At 41.8% G+C, this 25,351-nt stretch overlaps 1 protein-coding gene across 1 annotated transcript in view; it reads right to left on the bottom strand.

Moving 5' to 3' along the window:
- Positions 1-13,192: 13,192 nt before the first annotated feature.
- The window catches only part of THEMIS (thymocyte selection associated), a 77,185-nt gene continuing 65,026 nt past the window's right edge, over positions 13,193-25,351 (bottom strand). The window contains exons 5-6 of the mRNA XM_072855826.1: positions 23,068-23,221; positions 13,193-13,365 (exon numbers count right to left, since the gene is read on the bottom strand). Coding sequence (XP_072711927.1) covers positions 13,193-13,365; positions 23,068-23,221 — 327 coding nt within the window. The remainder of the gene's footprint in view (positions 13,366-23,067; positions 23,222-25,351) is intronic.

Here is a 25,351-nt window from a genome sequence, read left to right on the forward strand (position 1 = left end):
TGCGCTTATTCTGTAGCAGCTCTTACATGAACAACAGAGATTTCTGGTATTTGATTCATTTCACTTACCTCAAGAAAACATTGATCTATCTATCGATTTATACAATGACATAGTCTGTATAGCCACAGGTTGTTTTTCCAGTCCCCCATGTCTAACCCTTCTTGTTGCAGTGTCATGCGTTAGATTTGGTTACTGAGGAAGAGATGTGTTCACACTGTGTGGCCTCCCAGCGCCTGGCACACTCAGACCCAAGTGCTGATCCCGGTCTTCTGGGTGGTAACACATATTGGGAATTAACTATAACAACTTGGCATCAGAGGTTGTGGGGAAGTGGGACAAGGCGCTCGCAGGCAGCCAGGGGTTGACGTTTCTTAGGAGATCTGCTGACTTGGATCCTCCATCCTTATGAAAACTTCCCCCAGAGAGCAGGCATGGCTGGAGCTCCCTTTCCGTGGTGGAGAGCAGAGGATGGCAATACAGCCCGTGCCTGCTGCATCCTCTCAGATTATAGCTTGCACTACGGTGTAGTTAAGAATAACACAAGCCTTAGACTCGTAAGTCAAAATAAGGGAAAGCAGCTTTGCTTTGCCACCATTTGAGGTCTACCGCACAGTTTTGGTTGTACCTAGCATCTCAGTTGGTAACTCTGTCCCATACCCCTCACTCGGAAGGAGAGATGCGTGCGCCACTTGCTCTTCTGCTGGAGCACACGGTTTCACTCTGATGCATACTACTCACATACTACATTTCATTTGTAGCCACCGTAGCGATAGTCTTCCTGACACACGTATCCCAGTCAAAAGCTTTTCCACGGACGTTCGGGGTGAGATTTGGACTCCCAGCTTTTCCCCCCGCACCAGAGTGGCTGAAAGAAGCTCGGTGACTCTTGGCGCTGCCAGTCCAGCTGCAGGCAGTGGGAGAAACATCAGGTCCTCGGGAGTCTCCACACCTCCTGAATTATTAGCCGGATGCCAAGGAAACGAAGGAAAATAAACCTATTTGTGTCTTTCCATGCCACTTTCCCAGTTTGATCGGTCCTTTCTCCCCAGACTTGCACGATACTTGCACTGCGAATTAAGAACTAATTATCAAGACATTGAGCAGTTAAACACTCTTCTGTCCTTTAATGTCCCGGGACAAAGGTTTTAAATATTCATTGTAATTTTATGGATAAACTCTTAATGTACCATCATTAGCTAACAATTTTCAAAGGAAATACATTAATGAGGTCTAAGAAAATGTGGGAGTTTTTACCTTAATTACCTGGTTCATAGATCGGAGTAATTAGATTCCAACAGACTATAGGTATAATCTAAAAGTAATTACCACAGCTGCCAGCTGTTAAAATATTAAGTTAATTGTGCTCCAAAAAAGTTTGGAAAAAAAACTTGCCCTTTTCTGTGGTTAACGTAGATTTGACCTAAGGTGCGCTTTGAGGAAACAAAAAGAGCCATTAATACAAATAGGGAAAACAACCTTACAAATTGCAAACTGCTGCACTTGAGGAGATATTTATAAAACACATTTTTAAAAAGCAAATATCTCCTTACCTGAATTTATGACAACATTAGGAAATACTTTGGTATTTTGAAAAAGAGCCATCTTAATACAGCCTTGGGCATTTATGTATTTCAGACACTTTTTCCTAGTCCAGCATGCCAACCAGTCAGGTAAAGACTAGAAATTGGCCAGCAATTGCACTTTGGAGGTTGAAGCACATGTAAGAGTTTAGACAAAACACGGAATGGTGGATTCTTACAAGTAGAGCAGAGCCAGGTATCTTGAAACAGCATAGGTGCATCCTAGTAAGAAAACATACAGGTGTCAGAAAATAAGCAGAGGGGAAAGTATCAAGAGAAGGCAGTATAGGTATGGTTGGATGTCTCTGGAGAAGGATGGGAGAGCACTGGAGGAGTCTGACTGCTAGTTAATGCTAGCAAAAGCTGACAACTACCAAAGCAGGGGTTTGCCCAGCAAGGAGGACTTGCAAAGCAGAGGGGGTTTTCTTACTCAGGATTAGTCTGGGGTTTGCAGCCCTGTTTTCGTGCCTTTTACATGTATAATCTCTTTGCTGAGGACTGCTTGGCGTTAAGCAGGGCCAGTTTCTGTTTCACAGAGGTGCTGTTAGAAGAAAGCATAAACACAACTGGCTGCAGCTCCAGAAAGCCAGGAAGTTAAACTTCTGTACACACTTGCAAATAATGAGCTGAAGGGGATTGAAACAAACAACGCTCAGGAGGGAAGGTTAGAAATGGATACATGATAAAGAAAGAATTTAGGAGAATAAAAATCCACCAGGGAAGAGCCTGACCATCTTCAACGCTTGAGCAATAGTGCTGAACCCCGCAGCCCTCCCACAGCTCAGCGGGGCTGATGGGGAACCACTGCCTTCCTCTCCTGAGTCTACTTTACGCTTTATGATCCCTAATCTGCGCAGAATTATTTGGACTCTCTTCCTTTCCAGCCTGTGCTCTCTAATGCATAATTAAGTGCCTTTTGCTGGTTGGAAAAAGCACTCTCCTCTACACCTGCCAGGTATGGAGGGAGAGCAAAGACATTCTTGCCCAGGGCAGCCTTTAAACTGGCAGCTAGGAGGTTTTGCAGAGAAGCAGAAGATGTCCATTTGGACCCTCCCAGATAGAAAACAAAACTGAACCTAGTATAAGTACTTTAACTGTTGGTGCACAACATTAAAAAAACCCCCGCATTTCCCAAAACCAAACTGCTTGGTTACTTTTGCAGACCAGGGCATGTTGCCTGCCCCCCTCGGCAGGGTTGTGAGCTGTGGACCTCCAGTTCCCACTACCAAAGGCGGTGAGATTTAAGATGATACACTCTTTTTACAACATTTCCCTCACTCTAACCTTGGTGGCTCCAGGAGGAACACGTTGCCTTTTTCAGACCTCATGTTGAGCCTTCATATACAGAGTGCAAAGAGCTCGCACCTGAAAAAAGTCTGGTATTTCCTTCAGTTTAATTGTTGAAGAAAAATCCCGGCTTGATACCACCTCTCCCACTGCCATTTCATTTTTGCAGTGATGCTGGACATCAGAGCACTTGCTGGGCTCTGTTCTATTTAAGTTTGAAGTGCTTACAGCCCATATCCGCAGAGGCATTTGGGCTCCTAACACCCAATAGGATGTTTTCCATACAATTCAAGAATTTGAATACGCTTGTAGATCTGAACCTAAACTCATTTTGAATCTGATCTTCTGTACTACAGATGAGACAAAATGGCCCATGAGGTGTCTTAAGAACAACTTGCATGGCATGAAGTGCAGTGCTGCCCCAGACAGGGGCTGGTAAGGATCTCTAGGAGAGCTCAGGGGAGCCTGGGGCTGCAGACCTGCCAGGCTGCACCAGCTGGCAAGGGCTGCTCCGGCTGGGAAGCACAGTCACCCAAAATGGGGTTCAGAGGATGAGAAATGGAGGCAGAATCACATAAAGATTTGTTACAAGGCATTTATACCTACTTTAAAAATGACTATATTTATGTAACATGTTTATCTAGAAAAAACATGATAATTTTTTAATGTTTTTTAACTGATTCATGCCTAACCAAACTCTCCAGGACAGAAAATGCAGTGAAATAAAATCCTTAGTCTCTCACTTCCTTCTGCAAACCATTTGGAGCTGTGGGAAAGAGCTGCATGAACTGTTTGTGCGTACATTTGCAGGAAAGGAGTGCGGCAGGTATGGTGGGACAGATAGCGGCAGTATAAACCAGCCTTGTGGACTGGAGAAAAGCATCATTTTAGAAAGACAGACTGTTTCTACCTCTCCTTTCATGCAATGTTAGGCCCCAAAATACTAACAGATGTGATCACAGAACCTAAGGAGAGCAGGCAGCTGTATAATGTGGAATAATGTGGAGTAATGTGTATAATGTGGAAAAGGGAGAAGAGTCTTTTTGCTGACAACATAGCTGCAGTACCCCGTGGGGCAACCCCCTGAGCCCCCCTCAGACCCTTCCTCTGCACCATGAGGACCGGGGGCATTACGAAGGAGCCAGTGTATTTGAAGAAAGAAAGATCGTAACTTCTGAGGCCACCCTAGGAAGAGCTAAGCAAGCCCTGCTGCTTTCCAAGGCTAGCCCGAGCCGCCAGCTGCCGGCACTGCCGTGCCCAGAGCCTCAGGGACAACGTCACAGAGAGGATGGGGATAAGGCACTTGTACGCACAGGCATTTCTTAAGTCCTGGCAGGATCAGACCCTTGAGACACCATGTAGCCGTTTCCACATACTCCCAAATCTTAACACACATGAGGAATTTAAAGTTACAAGAGAACATAAAAATGGCAGGACTGAGCTATCCATCCCGGTGGCAGTGGCCAGCAGCAGTGAACTGGGGCAAGAGCAGCAGCAGCAAGGCAAGGGCAGGGTAATCCCTCCTCCTGCTCAGCCTGCCAGCGGCTGACACTTAGATCAGACCCGTAAGGTTTATCAGTCCCAGAGAAAGAGTCATAAAAGGCTATCCTAGAAACTACAAAAACCCAAGAGAAGAGACAGGAAGCTCGTCAAAGAGATGCATTATTGCAAAGCACAAGAACACTCCCAGCACACAGGCGCATTAAAAAAAGGAGGGGAGAAAATAAAAAAATTAAAAAACCAGCAACAACCTGTCATTAATACATGAAGTATAAGCAAGAAAACTCTTTCTCTTTAGAGACTATCGGTTTTAATATGGTGTCAAGCAGTTGAAAGTTAACATGGTACAGGCGCATCAAAGTGAAAAAATGTTAGCAAAACACTTGGGCAGTCTTAAGAGAGGTAGGAAGAGTATCAAACGCGTTAAGTGAAGAGATAGCAAGAATAAACAGAGGCTTCTTATTGGGAAGAGCATGCTAGATAAGCATTTGTTTGACATGTTGTATTTAAACAAAAGAGCTTTTGGCATTTAAAGAAGAATGCAAGGAGAAGATTCTTCTTATCTTCCCAGGCACAAAGGCTGGATATATAAAAAATGTGCATGTTGATCATCCAAACAGAAAATGCCATCTCACTAAGGGCTTATGCACACATGGAGTGCTGCAGAAGCAGCTGCTCCTGAGCAGACCTTCAGTGAGAACACACTGGAAATACTTCTTAGCATTAAAAGAGATAAGCCTTTAAGCTAACAGGTCTGTGCAAAAGCTTATGCCAGTCTTTTGCAAAGCAAATATCTTATTATTTAAGTACACTTGTATTCTCTTCTGGCATAGCGATCGTGGTCTGTGTTCAGCTGAAAATGGCTTTCCCCTCTTGAATGCAGTCTTCTTGAGCAGTAACGTCTGGGAATGATAACCAGGTCCCTCAAGGAACTGTGGTGACATTATAGCTTTGTCAAACATGTATTAGCAAACAGTACGGAATCACTGTGGTCATCTGTACAGCATACGGAAATCACAATACTTAAGTCTTAAAATTCAAACACAAGCCTTTTACTAGGATCTTACTTCGTGCCTCCTCCCTCCCCTCTGCTTTCCCCAGCAAGACTGGATGTCCTTTCCTTGCAGCACAGCACCATGGCCTCTTTTCCATGCCAAGAACTGAATGCAAATGCCACTGTGCCTCTGCGTCATGTAAACTCAACAGCCAGGCTAGTTCTCATTTCTGTGATAGGATATGATGTTGGCTCATGTGCCTGAGGAGAAGATACCGGAGACATCTCTGCTACTAATATATTTACAAGGTTCATAAAATCTGCCATCTTTACTCAGATGAATAAAACTCATTGAACTCAACGAGGTTGAATATACAAGACAGGATTGTTGCACATGACAAGGGTGGCAGAACCAGACTCCTTATGTGACAGGATCTATGCAAAGAAGAGAAATTGCTTCTTTGGAAGCATTTTAAAGGGAAGAAGTTGCAAAAAGGGCTGATAAGGCTTGGTTTTGTTCACAAATGCTCTTACAGAATGTCTGAAAGAAGCTTAGGTTTGTTGGGAAAGTTACTGCATCCCACCTCGTTCACACCCATCCTAACACCTAGGGCAACTAACAGCAGCCTTATTTTTTCTAGGCGCTCTCAGCCTTCCCTTGCATGTCAGATGCTCCAAGTCCTCAGTCATCTTCATGGCCCTTTGTTGGACTCACTCCAGTATGTCCACGTCCTTCTTGTACTGGGGAGCCCAGAACTGGACGCAGTAGTTCGGATGTGGCCTCGCCAGTGCTGAGCAGATGGGAAGGGTCACCTTCTTCGACCTGCTGGCACTGCTTTAAGGCAGCCCAGGAGGCTGTTGGCTTTCCTTTCCCCCTTTCTAGCTGCAGAAGTCAGGCTTCTGGTACTTCAGTGAAGGAAAACTGTGGTAGCAATATATCATATCTTTCACACATCCAGCAGAGGACATTCAGTAGAAAAAGAAAAAAAGTCAGTAAAATACACAACAAATTCCTTTATTCAAATACCAGACTGCATTTGCTGGCATAACACACCAGGCTGTTTTGAGCTGCTACAAAGAGAAATACAGATTTTTGTGAAAAATGCTTAAAATGTATTTCAAATACCCACAAGCGACGTGTCAGCCAGTTACAAGTTTTGTACACACCTGCAAGCCTCCGTATTAACTAGTGATATGCAAAAAGCTGTACGCTACATATGCATGGAATCAAAGCACTCTGAGCGATATTCTTAATACTTAAATTGTAACTGATTTTAATGAGGATGAACATTTATCTTGAATAAATTAATGTGAGACAATATTGAGAAATTCTAAATTAATTTGCATTACTGAAAATTAATCATTCAGTAGAATTTTAATAAGCAAGTCTGAAGATACTATACTGTCTGCTTGAAAAGACTTTTTCTTTAAAGTATATTAAGGCGTTTTTGTGAGCATTTGCATTGACTAAAAATATGGTATGTCTAGGCTTTCTAAACATGTTCCCATTCTCCATCCTGCTGTCTGGGATTTCTGGATATGCCACTCCGATCAAGCTGCTGTTGAGTCTGGAAACTCTTGGCACGTCAACTGTGTATTTACACATCAGTTCTCAAAAATTTCCCTGAGAGTCAAAGCACTGCCAGAGGGATATGCACTTGCCCTAGATCTAACACGTCTAGATACACAGCACTCGCTATGCATGCACTACCCAGTTCTTATTCTTATATGCCATAAATGATGGGTATCAGACTCGCTCTGCCAGAACACAAGGACTAGGTCCAGTGCCACCCAAAGACATTAAGCACACTCTACCTGTGCAGCTCGTGTGATTGCACACAGCAATTCCAGCAGGAATATGGCAGCTCTAATATCAGCACCGATTACGTGCTCACTGCCAAGCCCACTGAGATGCTCATCCCTGTAAGCAGAGGCTCTGCCTGCCGCTGCTCGGGGCAGGGCACAAAGGGAGGTCCCTACTTCTAGGCAAGGACGTCTGGTATCCTTTCAGATACCATGTAACCATTTGGCTCTTATTTTTCATTTTCAGAAGTATAAAGTAAAAGGAAATGCTTCAAAGCAAACACTTGTTTTGTTTTAAAAAGGAGAAGAGATTTTGCTGCTCTGCCAGTGCCCCCTCTCCAGTGTGGCAGTGTTGGCCATTCACACATGAAGCAGAGAGGCACCTGGGGCTGCCTCTTCCCCCAGACACTTGTGTGGGAATACAAGGTACCCCAAGGTGCAGGACAAGCTCTTCAGCACTGCTTTTCCCAGACCTCTTAAAAAGGGCAGCATGTGCTTTTTTCTCAGTTGGGAGGGCTGGCACAAACACTATGCTTTCAGCTCTAGCTTCTGTCCTTCCTTCCTGACTGTGTTTTCAGCAAATTGATGAATGAAATAGCGAAATCTACAGCTCTAGTGTGATTCTAGATAACTTAAGCTGTGCAAGGCAGGTTATGGAGATGGCTGGACCCCCAGTCCTTCTGAGTAGCACTTCCCTTTACGAGGAGTAGCATTGCTTTCCAGGGTGAATTACTTGTGGTGCAACAGTACCACTTGTGCAACAAAGCGTTGCTCATTGTCGAAAGAGTGGGAGAATCTGGCCATTTGCACTTTTGAGATTTAACCTGAAGCATACGTGACTGGCTAAAGAAATGGATGTTCACCTTAGACAACCCTTCATTCCCCTCTCTACCCTTCCCTCCTCCAAAACCCAGAGGAAACAACCATGCAGATGTTTCAGTAAGGGATGTTCCTTTTGCACATGCCCTACAGTGGTTCAGAAAATCAAATGGTATTTCAGGTGCAATAAGAATGAAGGATTGGACTTGGCATCATTATCTGAATTCATGAATAAATATGTACAGAAGAACTTTGTCCCTTCAAAGGGTCATGAGACATTAGCTGGTTTGACTTCTTATTTAGGACAAGTAAGCAGTTTAGTTTCTCAGGGGATTATTATAGTTAAATTACAGCCTCATATGCTCTTCATGAGACAAGAAGGACACTTTCATGAGCAGCTTTTTCTTACAGTTGCAGTTGATCTTAATGTGTGAAGGACATAGCTTCCTATTTGTTTCCAGTTAACTTCAGAATTATTTTGCTTCAGATGTCTCTGAAAACAAAAAAAACAAAACGACAGGGTGAAATGGGAAACCTTTACATTTGGATTTAAAAATTACACAGAGAGTGCAGGTGAATGAGGTCTTGAGGCAAATTAATGGCTGCAAGTTAGGGCTTGTCTGTGCCATAAAATGGTTTGTCAGTATAATTACACCAGCAATCCCAAGACTACAGCAGAGATAAAGCTAATATATGACTCTGACACAGCTATGCCAGCAACTTTGCCTAAGTGTGTGAAACTCATACCAGTAAATTTTTCTTTTACTAGTATAGCTTATGCAGCTTAGGGAAATGTTTGACCTATATGGGGCGAAAGATCTCATTTAGTCAGTGTAAGCTGTGACTCCAGCAAAAAGTTTTCCCGGTGTTTCTCCAGTGTGACTGTGCCCATAACGCCTGTGTCATGTTGCCGGTCTGGCAGGCATGGGAGAAGAGATACCCTCTTCTTGGAGAGAGGCTTCCAACAGGTGTGCTCTGGGGTAACAGAGATGCAAGCCTGGAAGGAAGTTAATGAATAACTTAATCAATAACTTAATTAATGGCAATATGCCAGTGTGCTAAGACTTCACCAGTGGGCTCTGTTCCCAGCTCTGCCACACTACAAAAAAGCATGTTTTAATCTGCCCTCTAGGGGAATGGCAAGACCTGTGCATGTAGGAAGAACATCCAGATAATCATGGTAGTCTGGTAGTCTTCCCTGCGCTTCAGGTCTCTGAACCTACAACTGCTTTGAGACAGGCTGCTTGAAGTCCTGCCTGTGTCAAAGCTAAGAACTGAATTTCATCTCTCGGAGCAGCACACTATTTATTTGATCCCTCTTGACTCTTCCTTCCTTCTGTAATCACCATTGATTGCACCCTGGGAAAAAAGCTTCAGTTTGCACATTAGGGAAAAGTGAAAACATCAGGCAGTAGAAAAATTACCTAACAATGAAAAATAGCAAAGTAGATGATGCCCCCAAATCTGCATTGAAAACTACTTAAGGGGAGAAGGACTTTCAAAACTGATGAGAACATACAACTCCAGTCACGGATTTGGGTTCCTCACTTCAATATCCCCGAGGCTGCAAAGTTTGCCACCACCTTTCAGCCAAAGGCAAGGGGAGCTATGAAAGAAACAGCTAGCTTAGAGGGTTAGTGGTATGAAAGCTCCGGAGAAATGTCGTAGAAAAACAAAACGATTAATGAAGATACGGTGGGGTCAGAAGGGTTGGTTTTCATTTATAGCACTGTCTGTAGCCTTCTGTTATGCAGGAACCTACATCTCAGCACAACCAAGGTAAAAAAAAAGTTCCACCTCAGTCTGTTTCATACAATAACTTAAAAAAAAAAAAGTACAAATTGAAAATAGAGAAAAGTACTTTGTTCAAACAAAACCGCCTCAACTGTTGAGTTCATTACAAGAGGAAAACACAGCTGTGTAGATTTTTCATTCCCTATTGCATTTCTCTCTCTTTTCTACTTTTCTTTTTTTGGCTCCTATTTAATAAACACCCAGGCTTAGTCAGCTGAGGCCATTCCTTTTCCAGCACTTGTGTGAAGTTCAAGTCCAGAAAGCAATGTCCTGAAACAGCCTGACACCAGTACTCATTTTCAGCTCTCCAGGTGGCTGGACCATGTTGTTTCTGTCCTTTTCCAGCCATGAGGTTACAAGCAGCTATCAGCACTGGAGGCAGAAGCTGCCTTCTCTGGTTTTGCTGTTGTTTTTTTGTCGTTGTTGCTGCTGCTCCTCCGTGGCTCCATCTCATTTTTGTTTGCGGGGACATGGGATGAGACATTATAGCAGCACCAGAGCTATACCAGTTCATTGCAATGAAGCTTCTCTCTCCCCGTTTTTCTCACACCCAAGAAAAAACACTATTGACACCTTTAATGCCTTCTAAAAGACTGTCAAACTGAGGGCTTTCCCCACAGGACAAGAGGAAATGGCCTCAAGTTGCACCAGGGGAGGTTTAGACTGGATATTAGGAAAAATTTCTTGGCCAAAAGGGTTGTCAAGTATTGGAACAGGCTGCCCAGGGAAGTGGTGGAGTCACCATCCCTGGAGGTATTTAAAAGACGTGTAGGTGTGGTGCTTAGGGACGTGGTGTAGTGGTGGACTTGGCAGTGCTAGGTTTACAGTTGGACTTGGTGATCTTAAAGGTCTTTTCCAACCTAAATGATTCTATGATCCTATAAAAAAAAAAATCCCCCAAAAAACAACTCACGGCAGTAAAAGGAAAGAAACTTGGGTTGTTAAGAAGCCAGCCACACGTTTTAAATGCCTTCAGGATTTTTTCCTACTTTCTCTTGAATCTTTACTGAAAGGTTAAAATATGTTAATGGTGGTTGTTGCTATAGCAAGCTCAGGCATCTGTAGTCAAGTCCTTTGTTTAATTGCTTATTGTTCTGGAGTGATGAGGTCATGTTAACATCATTGACCCTCTGGGCACATTTATTCTATCAAAATTAACATAGCAATAACCCGAGGCAAATCTCTGTTCTTTCCTTCTCCCTCCTAGTTAGGGTGAGGACTAGTTCCTAATAGTATCATCCTGGCGTGCTTTGGCCCTGATTGTGGAAAGATTTTGCGGGGGGGGGGGGGGGGGGGGGGCACTGACGAAACACTGCAAATAATAAATACTGATTTTTCTCAAAGAAGACCTGACTGTTGAGGTTTACTTCTGTATTTCATTAAAACAATTCCCCCCCTGCCCCTCAATGGCTCTATTTAAAAGTAATTTGGATCAATAGATTTAATTGATAGATCATATATACCAAATAATTAAAAGTGGATATTCATAAATAGCATAAAAGTCCTGAGGAAGGGAAGGACCATGGGTGGGAAATGGTTGACTGATGAATTCTTGAAGTAGAACTAACATGGTTAGATGTTAGGCATTTGGCATAGATGCAAGAGACGACTAATTTTTGTGCATTATTTGCCTGTAAGTAAGCCTAAACCAGCTAATTTGGTTGTTTTTAATAGCCCCTTTAATAGCTGTGTAACCTACGTGCTCAAAAGCTGATTTTTTAAGCTCTATCAATCATTTTACCTGGCTAGATATTTTATAGGACTTTGCCCACATTAAAGGTTAATTTCATATGCCCACATAAAATCCATATTTCTCAAAATGCTCACAAGTGCAAGTGCGGAAGCTTGATAGAAATTTTAAGTGCTAGATAAAAGCCATAATGGAGGATTTTGGATGGTTGGGGGGAGACCAGCAGGCTGGAGGAGCCACCTTCTTCTTGGCTAGCTAATGATTTCAGAGGGTGGATAATTCTGTGATCCACCGAGGATGATAATTTATGGGATTGCTTCATAATCCAAGACAGACAGTGATCTCCCTTAAGGCAGCAAAGGTCCTTTCTTTCATGTTTTGCTAGAGCCCTCAAAGAAGACAACTAATAAAGTGAAACCTTGCCTCTATTTATAGGGAGTTTAAAGGGCACGTGGATAGACTTAAAGGAGCTGATGCCACAACAGTAAGTAGTATAATTAGAGGCTGATCCTCTAGGCTGGCATTGCTTCTTGAAACGGTGCTTTTCCCTTAATGCCTATAGTCAAAAGGACTATTTTAGTCTAAAGAGAGTTTCATTCTCTTTCTCAGTCAGCTGCTTTATGTGATAGAGCAAGTCCCCATCCTCAGCCGCATGGGGACTGAGGAAGGAATGCGTTATGTGAAACACCCTACTTTGTTTCATTTTTCAGCCTTCCCTGTAACTTTGGAGTTTCCATAGCTATGAGTAGGGGAAGAGATGGCTGCACGGATACGACGCGCTGCCCTGGCTGTCATGTTTCTGAGGGGTTTGAGCATTTCAGAAAAAAATAAGAGCTTATTTCAGATTCAGTACACTGCGTAACTCAAATAGAATAGAAATGTTGCATGCCATTTTAAAATAAATACAAAATACTTTTTGAAATAAAATATCACTTCATAATAAAATAATTTTTTAAATCTCTGAAACACAAAATTTCAAGTTTTGCTGGGTTTTCAGGGGTTTCTCTTGACAAGAGAAACAATTCAGCCAAGTCAAATGAAGTTCATAGAAGTTTCAGCTGCGAGTGAAGAGAGCTGGGACTACACAGTTTCACTCAGAACTAGAAAAAAAAGTCTAATCTGTGTTTAGCTGGAAATGATACTTGGAGCTTTTCAGAAACAAAGGCCCTCTTCACTAGAACTTTAAGTCTCTGCAGACTGCCAGGGCAGAACCTCAAGGATTTAGCGAAAACACAGATAATTCCTGAAAGCTTTTTAAGAGACAAACCTTAGTTATGCACAACAAGGCATCCACTTCTAAAAAGAGGAAAAGGATTGCATTTAGAATACTATAATGTGTTATGACAAACTGGCACAAATCAGAAAAAATTAGACAGGCTTTCAGATACAAAGCCTTTCTCTGGGTTTCTGTGTGTTTTTGTAAGGATAACTGTTGGTCTAATTAAGGTTCTGTCTCTACCTGTAAACCTGGTCTTGCCCGTGCACTTCCATCACCAGAACAACAACAGGTACCGCTTTGACAAAGGTGACATCGCTAAGAGTGACAGGGTGGCACAGGCGGCAGCTCAGAGTTGCCCTTCTTGCGTTATTCACAGGACACCGGGGGCAACAGCGGCAGCTCCCAGCGGAAACCCTCCCTCATTTTGGGGAGTGAAGGTTACCAGCCAGTCTGAAAAATCACTCTGCCCGCATTTGTTTGCATCCGTAAGTGATCATAGGTCACACTCACCTTCTTCCTTCAGAGAGCGCATGCTTATTTCTAATGGTGCTAGAAATGGTGGTGTCTTGAAATACTTTTCTTATGTTTTCAATTATGTTTTCATCCACATAGTCATAGTTGTACTCTTCTTCCTCTTCTTTTTCTGCTTCACACTTTCCAAGTGCTTTATTTGTTAGACCTGAGCAATTTGCAAAAAACAACTGTAAGGAAATGGAAGACTCTGCCCTTGCCCTGAAAAAACATACAATTCATACAGACAACCACAAAAGCAAAAAGCAAAGCAAGCAATGTTCTCCTCACTTCTCTCATTTTCACAGAGATCTTAAATGACTTGCTCAAGCTCCTGAGCAGTATCTGTGGCAGATCAAGAATGAAACCCAGCTGAGCATTTTATAAGAGAGTCTTCGCTCTTAAGAATTCCTATTTCAGTTTTTGCACAATACTTGTACCTCAAAGTCTGTGGGCAAACAGGATAATCTGTTGTCCGCTCCCTGCTAGCTGTCTACAGATAACTCTAAGGTTTATTAAAATGGTTGAAAAGTGTGATCACTGACAGCATAAAAGCAGGCAGATAAAACTGTCTGACCATATCAAGAGAAGAGCGGTCCACTTGCCAAGTGCAGCACGTACCATCCCTATTGCAGATGCGCTCCCATGCTCTTGTGTTTCATTGCCTGAAGAGATGGGGCTCTGCAGCTGGGAAACTGTGGTGTTACTTTGGGATTTCCTAGAGCCAAACCCCCCACTTTTTTCTTATTCAGACGGCGATATAACAAAGAAAGCTGCAAGCTTGAAAGTGGCTTGAGGTTAAAATGAAGTTTTGAAGTACATTTCTTTCGTCCACTTAGACCAGCCTGGGGCAATACTGAGGACAAACCTTCCAAAATACAGTGGCCTTTTCCCACAAGGGCAGAGACCCTCACGGGAGGCCTCTTTGCAGCTCCAGCACCAGGGTGGGCTCTGCTCTGAATCTTGGCACAGCAACAGCTTCACATTACAGCTCACACCAGTGAGCTACAGGCCACTGCCAGAAGGCCCCAGGGTCTCCTCCCCTGCCCAGGTGGTCCTACTGCTTCCCTGGGGCTAGAGGTAGCTCTGCAAGACGCATGGGCCCACTGGTCACATGGAGCAGGACCCCAGAAGGATCAGTCACTGAGTGCCCCCCTCTAGAGCCACCACATCCCCTGGCCCAGGCTGTGGTGGGGAAGAGTCAGGTGGCGGGGAGGGAAGGAGAGGGAAGGAGAGGGAAGGAGAGGGAAGGAGAGGGAAGGAGAGGGAAGGAGAGGGAAGGAGAGGGAAGGAGAGGGAAGGAGAGGGAAGGAGAGGGAAGGAGAGGGAAGGAGAGGGAAGGAGAGGGAAGGAGAGGGAAGGAGAGGGAAGGAGAGGGAAGGAGAGGGAAGGAGAGGGAAGGAGAGGGAAGGAGAGGGAAGGAGAGGGAAGGAGAGGGAAGGAGAGGGAGAGACCAGCCAGGGGAGCAGCACAGGAGTTCCCCTACCAGGAGCAGCTCACCCTTGGGGTTTGTCAGGAAGGCTCACATTTAATGGAGCTAAGAGGATCCTGTGTTTCTAAAGCAAAAAGTTTCACCTGAAATGGCAACACAGTGTGAAACACTGCTTTTGGTACAGCTGTTCCTGTTTGGTTAATTTGCTATGACATAACCTGAAACAACCTGCAAATGTGCACAAGGCCTCACAGCCTATCAGACCTCCCAGCAAGGCCACGCTTGTCAAACAGGTCCTTCTTTGTGGGACTGAGCTTCTCAAACAAGAATCCTCCCAAGCTTAGCCTTGTGACCACTGTGTTCCCTCCCCTTCACCAAGAAAACAGCTGTATGTTCTCTCAGAGGTCTCCAAACCCCACTTGTGTTCCTCCTGAGACTCTCCACAGCTGAGGTGTCTCTCCCTGAAAAACTTGGGCAGGACTCATTTCTTTCTGAAGTTGTGGTCCTCTCCTTCATAGATTTTTTAAGGCCAGAAATAACCATTAAGTTAATCGAGCAGCCGTCTGGCCACACCAGCACAGAGTTTATCATAGACCAATTTACTCACGAGTCCCCCTGCTGCTTTTTAGGAACGAGTAAATTAGCAAAGTATTTCCAGATCTAGGCATCAAAAGAAAAAAAAAACCAAAACCCAAACCTATGATGAGAAATTTAATTAAGATCTCACTCACACATGTGGCCATTATCTTGTTAATAAGCATTTCCAGGTTTGTAGTTCATTTGCAAGTTGGCTGTGTTTGATATTAGTAAAAGTAAACTGATGAATAAAACAGGCACTGAAAGAATAAGCTAATCCCTGTGATTCAGCAAGGGAAATATTGTTTGTGCGCTTAGGCTTGCTAATACAGATATAAAGTACAGATTGCTCATGGATGGCATAGCTAGACTTTCTTCTTTCCCAAACACACGCAAACAAAATGACACGCTGCTAAGCAAGACAGCTCAAGGAGAAAGGAAATTAATGTCATCAGGCCAGACTAAATCACAGCTGTCCCCAGTCCCAAACGTGTGTAGGATGCCTTCTGAAATGCATATATTTACACTTCAATAAAGCATTAAGCAATGGATGGGACGAGCTGAACAATCCCAAGGGAATTCTGAACAGTGAAATCAATGCAATTTGCTTCCCTGTTTGAAAAAAATCTATTAGCCTCTAGAATTACTGAATCAGATATGCCATCTCAGCCTGCTAAGAAAACAAGGCTTATGTCATCGTGCTGTCTACCCATTCATCTGTCAATCTCTTCAGTACCTTTAAAAGTTTTTTTGCCAATTTCAGTCAGATTTGAAAAGGGGGCAGAAGTCTCAATGTGGTTACAAAAGCAAGAGTTGAATTAGTTCCTCTGTTGAAAGAAAAACACGCAGAACACAGCTGTTATACACTCCATTTGGCAGCAGACAGCAGGATAAATCAGCATGTGCATATTGGCTGGCCACTCAACACACACATAGCTCCAGACCAGCTCTTTTTCATTTGATAGGAGTGCCATAAGGAGAGTTTTGGTTATTATCAGGGAAGGGGGAGAGGAGCAGTAGGCGACTGCAGACCTGAATACTTACTAAACCAAATTTCATTAATTCTGCTCTTCCTGGAACAATTTGTATAATTATGTTTGCCTTTATAGTGGAAGGGTAGTGCTCTGCACACTAAAAATTTCCATTGATCTCACTTGTGTCCTCGAGTAGGCAGGATTTGGGTTTTTTTTCCTCGGAATATACTTGCTGTTTTTTCCACAAATTTCAAGGTCACAAACAGTTGTCGTAACTCTCCATTCTGCTGTCCTTCAAAATGTAGGGAACAGAAGTAACCCAGTCCATCAAGACCCTGGCTTGAATGCAACCAGTGCTAGAAAGCCCAACTCATGTACACACAAGGCTGCACACCTAAACACCTCTGCCCGTGACCATAACACAGTTTTATAGCTGTGGTAAATATCTCAGTTTAGGATTTATGCTGCATAAATTAAAATTCAACCACATAATAACATTGAGTGTTTACTTATGCCTAACTTAAAAACAATAGTTGTGAATTATTATATGCAATAATATTGTGAACTAAACACAGTAGAACCACATCCTTATTTCTGCATATCACTTAAGTGAAAATACACAGAACTGAAGGCATTTGCATAAGCCAGATCCGTGAACATTAGCATTTTATTTGCTGTGGGTCTGGTTCTGATGCTCTTCAGTGCTAATGAGAACTAATTCCTTAGGGAGTGCTACTGAAAGCTATTGAGTGATAGCAGAATCAGAGCCCATAAAACTAATGCACTGTTCCTTGAGCCAGTATCCATCAACCATTCCTTCACGTGATGATGTAGATATCTTTAAAAACTGTTAAGTGCCACAATCAAAATATTTCATACGTGCTGTAGGGTTGCAATTCGTGTATGGGTAACGTTTATCTCCCTCTGGAATCTACTAACTCGTTGTTTGGAAACGTTAAATCTTAAATTTAATTTCTTAAAAAATCTTAAATTTCCTGAATGAATTTTTTCTGGAAAAATTTTTCCGGAATGAATTTTTTCATTTTCTTCTTTGGCACTTCTTTTCTAGTCTATCTTGCTGGTTTTACTGAATTCTTAGAGACACTAATTTCTACTCTTGCACTACTGCCTCTTTTTGTAAAACAAATCCTCAGTGTATCAACAGCTCTTGCAGATGAGAAACGGTTTCCACAAGTTTTAAACAATTGCATATTTCAGGCCCAAACATACCTTCCTGCAAGAGGGTAAGGAGAAGGGCTCAGGGCACCGTCACGCACCCCCCGCAGCTCCCCGGTGCTGCTCTGCACGGGGCTGGTGGAGCAGAGCCAGACAGCACTGCCAGAGAGCAGGAGGGGTGACGCATGTGAAGTCCCCTTCAGTTACGCTACACATGACACTGTGATACCTCCTCCTTGCCACCACTTCTACAAGCTCCTGCCTGGAACCTCTGCGTATTACTGCAAGTAACATCCAATTTTTTGCAGTCACATCCAATTACTGCAGTCACATCCAATAAACGAGAGAAATAGGTAAGGATTCAGAGCCCATGCTTTCTTTCCCTTGCTGTACCACAAGTTAGAGTTTAGTTAAGAAGAAAGCTGATTGAAAACATTTAAATATAATTTACTAAAGTGTACTTGCCATCCTATCAAATGATGTGATCTCCTTATTTTGTCATTTTCTTACCTTTTTTTAAACTTATCTCAGAAGATGTGTCAGCCAAGAATAAGTTTTGTGTTCACAGCCCAAAAACAAGGAAAAAGAGTCCAATTATTTTTTTAAAGATAGTTACAGGACCATAGGAGCCAAAGGATCTAATAACAGTTTTGCCCTAATCAAAGACTGAGCTAAAGTGTGGAAACTGGAAAGAGTTGTCATACATGCATACAGTAAAGGATTCCTAATTCATATTGCTTATCCCTATGCACCTAATTCAGAACGCTAGTACGAAAGCCCTGTGATGTCACTGAAGAAAGAAGAGCTTTTTTCAAAACAATTCAGAATTCTATGTTTTGCTTTAAGTTTTTGAGGATGTTTAATTCATTTTAATATTGGTTTAGAGCACAGTCCCATAACCAAATGTATTGTCCTAACTGATGGGACAGCAAGCTACAGCACAGGGGCAGAAATTTCTTAAACCATTTTCATTGCCAAATTTAGTAGATGTTACATGTGCATCCTAAACTACTATCAGAAGGCCCCTTCCTTTTTTTCATTCTCCAGCCTACTGGTCTCCTAAAAAAAGTGCCTGAAGTCAGAATATATAAATATATTCCCTAAAATGTCCTGACATCAATAAACAAAATCAACATAAACACTTTTTTATTGCAGACTGTAACAATTCCAGAAACCTAAGCCATGAGCAAGAAGATTAGGCAATGTTTTAGAAACTTCACTTAGAATAAATTTCAAGGTTAACAAAAAACTGATACAGCAGATTTCTGATGAGAGTTATTATCCTGCAGATATTGCTACTATTTCTAATGAATTCAAACTCAGTCAAATATAAGAAAATAAGATAATATCTTTAGTGGCCAATTCAGGTTTAATTGCAACAGAGAAAAAAAGTTCAATTTCTTAGAAACAAAGACAATAAATCCTATCTTTATTAACATGAACTCTGCAAGGAAAGACAATAGAGGCCTTAAAACTGAAAGAAAAACATTGCTTTTCTTTTTGGAACTATCTGGCCTTTGGTAAGAAATAGTAATTGTCTCTAACTGGGTTTTTTGAGAGCACAGATTCAACATCCTTATTAGGAATTTGAAACAAGTGGGTGCTTTGGAGGGTGGCTTAACATTCACCAGTGGAAGTTTAAAGATTAGTCAGTGAATGGTGCATTTCCTCCCACTCAAAACCCACAGGAGTGCGTCTGTGTTATTAGTCTTGACATATTTTCTAATCCATTATCTTGTGAATTAGCAGAGCAGAGTATACTCTCTGCAACAGGCAAGCTTGCTGCATGCAACAGTGGACTCATGGGGATCCTCTGGCTGGCCAGGAAGAACTGCTGTATCATCTAATCCAATCTCCTGTATAATTCTGCAGTTATCTTTGAATTAAGCCAAATAATTTTGGGCTATACTAACACACATCTTTCAGAAAAATCTTCAGCTTTGATTTGGGTATGTCGGCATACAATCCATCACTGCTCTTTGGTCTAGGTTAAATCTGCCTAGCTCAAACTCACACTATACTCAAATTTAGACAAAGTTTGTACAGGGATATACTCCAAGGCAATTAAACAAGAAACAATTTCCTAGCCTTGCAAAAGAAGAAACATTATGATACTACCACTCGATTTTCTATGTGTGTACTAAACAGAGATACTAAGAGTTTGTTTGCAAACCCTCAGTAACAAAGGCTATTCTTTATCTGATCTTCTGAGAGTAGTCTAAGCTAATACAGTATATAGGATGAACTTAAAATTAACTAACTGCAGCCTTCATGAAGAATGAGGCAGGAGACATACGATCGATGAGCTTTGAAATCAGAAACACTGCTAAGAACTGGGCCAGCTGGGCAGAGTTAGTGCTGTGAATCTTTGCAGGACCAGAGGCAAGCAAGCCTTCAGCAGCCCTAACACCATTTTTTATCTAATACCCTTGGCCATGCACCTAGGGTTACTTGTAAAGCACAGGTCTCCAGCCATAAACTCAGGGAAATAGGTAGGAAAAAAATGAACCTGACTGATACCTAAAGTTTAAAAGAAATGCATGTACTGGAAGCAGGAAGAAATAAGTCAGTAATCTACCGTTATGATCGATGCGTGGGTCACAGCCAGCAGATAAGAAAACTCTGCTTTCACAGAAGGGATACCACAACAAAGGTTGGGATTTTAATGGAATGAAGGCCAAAGGAAATAGAGCAAGAACAACTAAGAGAAGATAATTTAAAACTTGAAAAAGTCCCTAGGAAAAGCCTTCTTCTCAATTTGAGTGTTTCAGAATTAAAAACAAATGAAGAATTGGCTAAGAAAAATAGACTTGTGCTACAATGTGAAAAACAGTAAATAAAAAATCAAGTGCTCTTGGAGATTCTGAAAAAGGTTTATCAAGGATATATAAATAAAGGTCAATGGGATGGACAAAAGACTAATGCTACTGGCCCAGAATGAATAGAGAGAAGGCAGGCAGACTCCAACTGGGGCAGATGAGACAGTCAGCAACACTGCCTTGTTTCACTACGGTGCTAAAACTTGTTCAGTAGAAGGTCCAAATCAAGAACATTTGCAAAAAGCCCAAGTCTGTTTTCTAGTGTCCAAAACTGCAAACTGCATGAGCTAACAAGAAGAGTGAGCAGCATGAAGGAGAAGGCAGAAACTTTGCTGGTAGCATGGCTAACAGAGGCAGCCCTCTGCCTAGGGACAGGTGAAGAGCCTGCTGAGAGCTTCTGGGTCAGGATTAGCAGACAAAACCAACATGGGCAATGTTGTTGTGGGTGTCTGCTACAGACACTGTGATTCATTAATGACATGGATGATGGGACAGAGTGTACCCTCAGTAAGTCTGCAGATGGTACAAAACTGGGAGGAGTGGCTGAGATGGTTGTGCTGCTATTCAGAGGGACCTGGTCAGGATGGAAAACTGGACAGAGAGGAATCTCATGAAGTTCAGTGAAGGAAAATGCAAGGTCCTGCACCTGGGGAAGAATAACCCCATGCGCCAGTACAGGCTGGGGCTGACTGGATGGAAAGCAGGTTTGCAGAGAAAAACATGGGGGTCCTGGTAGACAAGCTGACCATGAGCCAGCAATGTGTCCTTGTGGCAAAGCAGTCCAACAACCTCCTGGGCTACATTAGGCAAGGTGGTGCCAGCAGAGATCCTTACCCCTCTGCTCAGCACTGGTGAGAGCACACCTGGAGTTCTGTGTCCAGGTCTGGGCTCCCCAGTACAAGAGGGACATGGGACATGGACATTCGGGATGAGTCCAGCAAAGGGCCATGAAGATGATTAAGGGACTAAAGCATCTGAAATAGAAGGGGAGGCTGAGAGGGCTGGGACTGTTCAGCCTGGTAAAGAGAAGGCTCAGAGAGGATCTTATCACTGGGTACAAACGTCTGATGGGAAGATGTGAAGAAGATGGACCCAGACTCTTCTCAGTGGTGCCCAGTGACAAAAGAAACACAAGCGGTAACAAATACTGTCACAGTAGGAAGATGGTTCCAATATAAAAATGGAAAGACCTGGCCACCTCCCAATCCTGTTATTCAGCCTAAGCCTTAGTGACGGTAGCTCCAAACTTCTTTTCTCAGCCAAGGGATCTCAGTTTAGAAACTACTGCAGAGTTCCTGTAAGAGGCACAGGAAGTGACTATACAACACTGCTTCTCACTGCACAAACTGAGTGGCTGCATTGAGAAAAATCTTTGAAAAATCTTGACTGTAAAGCCATTATGTGACTTCAGCCTGTGTGGCTTTGCCTGTCTGTGAGGAGTCTAAACCCATCAAGTAAAGCACCCACATGAGCATTGACTCCCGTGCTTGTGAATAAGCCAGTCCTCAGCATAAACTTTAAGCCTGGCTTACTTCAGTAAAGATGCTTTGGTCATGTTTTCTTCAGGTGCATCCCCCCTGCTTCCCACGCCTGCCTCACCCCACAGGGACTAACCCATGCAAGTGATCCAACTGATCCCTGTAGCACGGACAGTGGTTTTCAAAGTCAAGCACCAGTGATTTGCAGGTAGTTCCCTTGGCACAAAGGAGTACAACATTAACCCATCTTGGTATTCATTTTTTTCTGGGGTTTAAACAGAGGATACCGTCCTTTGTAGCTGCCAATATGGAAGCTTCACCATTTACCCCTATAAAATCTAATCAAATCATTAAGCAGTGACAAAATGGAGCCTGCAGGGAGATTTTTCAAAGCCACAAAATAACAAATTTGGGATTATCCTTCAAAGCAGCCAGATACCAAAATGCCTTTCAAAAACCAATCCCCAAATAATCAACTTCCACAGCAATAAGGATTAGTGAATATTCAACACACCACAGTAATTCTTCACTATAAAAGTTGTTTATGTTGCATTTGGAAGTTTCAATATGCGTAGTTTCAAATAGGTAGTCCTTTTTAGGAGTCTCACATACTGAATGACAAGACAATAAAGAGAAACTTAATGGGAAGTTCTTATATTGATATCAATTATCAGTTAACAAATGCTGTGAGAACGAGTATTTGTGCTTTAGTCTTCCAAATGTTCCAGTGTTGTAATTAATGTGATGTGTTAATATTTCAGATATAACCTGTGACTGACAGATTAATGAAATCAATTGAATTTTTTATATTCACTGCAAAGTCTTTTGGATTTGTCCTCTTATCATCTAGCTTCTCAACTTCAATATGTTTCCTTTCTGAAAAAGGAAAAAACTTGAAAGATAAGTAGAAAAACTAACCAGCTACCAAAAATGCTTGGGAAATCCAAGGAAATGGTAACTTTAAAAACAATTATCAGTCAAGTAATTTGCTCAATATTATTTTTTTCTTCTAAATACAAAAATGTGAGTTGAAGACATCTTCATATCTTTAATGCAAATTGCTTGCTTGTCTTTAATACCTGTTGGAATCAGCGTTTTTTATAACAGATGATGTGTAAGCACCATCCTAAAGCAAAAGGAAAGTGAAACTTTTCCATGTGTCTGTTCCTAAAAGCTACTGAATATTCATGCTGCAATGTCAAACAGAGTTTAATACCATGCTGCTGTTGAGAGCTCAGATGAATTTGCCTTATGGCATTTATGGAGGAAGAACAGAAATGTTCACTTTTCATCTCTTTTGACTAAGCCACAGATTCCAAGTGAAATCACGCAAGATAATCCTGTATGTAAATTATTTATCAGGGCAGGGGTTAAGCTTTGTTATATTAATAATGCAAATCATAAAGCTTAACTGACCTTTAATGACACTGGTTTCCACTAATGTAGCTTTCCCAGTCATGTCCTTCTCATTTTCACGATGCACCAAATCATTTTGGCAACTAACTGGTAATTCCGAAACATCGGCAGCTTGTTTTGAGCACAATTTCTTGGTGGTGTCTACACAGAAGTTCTGAAATTACATAGAAGAGCACATTGACTTTACATGTAAATTGTTACTCCAAACTGGATGCTTGCAGAGATGTGACACGTAAGAGTAACATTCTTTGGGTTACTTCTGTGAATTTTAACCACAAATCTCCTGTTTGTCAAAGTAAATCATCAATCACATTTACCATAATGCTGGTCTTTGAGGCACGTACATCACAAAATAACATGACCAGAAAGCACTCTAGGTGAAGAAATTACCTTTAAAACATATCTCCAGTCTTTCTGTTCTTTTTTGGGTGTATGGAGTCATGCAAACACAGGGAGGGAGATTTATGTATCCCTTTTGGTTGATACAGATTTCTTTCTGATTAACTACTTTTATTGTATCGATCGTTCATTTAATGAGTTCTGTTACATATTACATCACAAATTCATATAAAGTCTGACATTTCAATTACATTTATCCAGTAGCATTCATAGCATAGTGGGTATAGTTAGAAGATAGGAACAGGCAATTATGGAGTAATTAATTATAGTGTTATTACATTGCAGAAAGTAAGTTATATGGCTGCAGTACTTGCACCCCTTGAAGTTCAGGCTTGATACATACATTTTCATAATTCTGTTTTGTTTTTTTTTAATTCTGAGGTATTTATGTCATAAATACTTTCAGTCAAATACATATTTTTCATCTGTGTAAATAAGAGTCAATTAAAAGCGTCAAAAAGTATATCTTCAGTGAAGCTATACAGTAGCTGCAGTGTAGGTACAGTCCAATTGCAATCATTGTACCAGAGAGTATATATTTTAAAAAATAATCAGTATGGATTTTCCATTCAAAATCAAATGTAGATTTTCCTCAGCAATGAAAAAGCCCATCCTATTCAGAGAGAGGTCATGTTGGTAAAACTGACAGTAGGTACACAGTAATAGTGTCTGATCTTTTCAGAATCAACCCACAATTTGCGAAAGCACAACACAAGCCTACATTTTATGACAATCTGCCCCTTTTGAAAAAAGACATCAGCTACTGACGAGAAAGTCACTGGTAACTGAAATAGAAAATTTGAGAGAGTATATTAAGAAGAACAGATGAGGATGAAATCTGTAAAACATATGGACAATTTTCCTCAGTGGGTGGGCCACGATGAGACAGAAGTGGAAGACCCTCATTTTTCAGTTAGAGGAATCTACGGTAGTTTTCTCCATTTTCTAAAATAACACTGCAAGCTCGATCTGCAGGGGTTGACTGAGTTGCAGTATTCAATGCAAGTTTGTGCAGTACAGTCTGTACAATGCTGGCTAGTGCTCTCCTTGATTGCAAAAGAGCTTCTGAGGTCAAGCAAAGCTTTAAGCAGCGAAGTAGTTCACAAAAACCTCAGGGATTTGTACAAAAAAAATACAGCTGAGAAATATTTTGCAAAGAGGACAGAAATGTCAGAAGAAGTTCTTCACAGCAGAGAATTAAAATAACCCAATGGAAAAGACACCGTTCAAACTAGGACGATGCTTGGCTGGTGTACTGTGGAATAGCTTCACTGAGGTTACAGGACCTTTGTCTTTCTTTCACCAACAGAGCGTGGCCTTTCTTTGATCTCCAGTTCTTTTCTGATCATCTGCACCTAAACATGCCTATATGCACCGCCTGTTTGTTGCCAGTGTGGCCCGGCAATATGAACACACACTTTGCAGGTAGTTATTGAGAAATGTCCATCTTCTGCTCGCTTAAATAACGATTTTTCAAAGCTGTCACTAAACTTGTCCTATCCTCAGTATCAGTCATATCTGTTTATTACAAATGAAAGGTCTTGAGAAGGGCAGGGAAACATTACCATTCATAGGCAAATTCTTCCTGTGTTCAAGTTATTTGGCATACTTAGCACACAGAAAGCTATCACTTAAAAATCAGCTTTCAGGTAACTAGGGAATCTTAATTTAAATAGTAGACATTAAAAAAAAATTTTTTTTAAATAATGAATTCTCTTATTTTCTAGTCAGCTCCTTATTTAACATGTTAATCCTAGCAATCAATATCATGAATGAGTATGTTCAGATTATTTATTTTGCATTGACTTAACTAACTAAAAATGAGCCTTGGTATCAAAACAGAAAGATCCCCTCATTAAGAAGAATGTAACTGAAGTCTGTGCTA

Source organism: Ciconia boyciana, chromosome 3, assembly GCF_034638445.1.
Source record: "Ciconia boyciana chromosome 3, ASM3463844v1, whole genome shotgun sequence".
NCBI lineage: Eukaryota > Metazoa > Chordata > Aves > Ciconiiformes > Ciconiidae > Ciconia > Ciconia boyciana.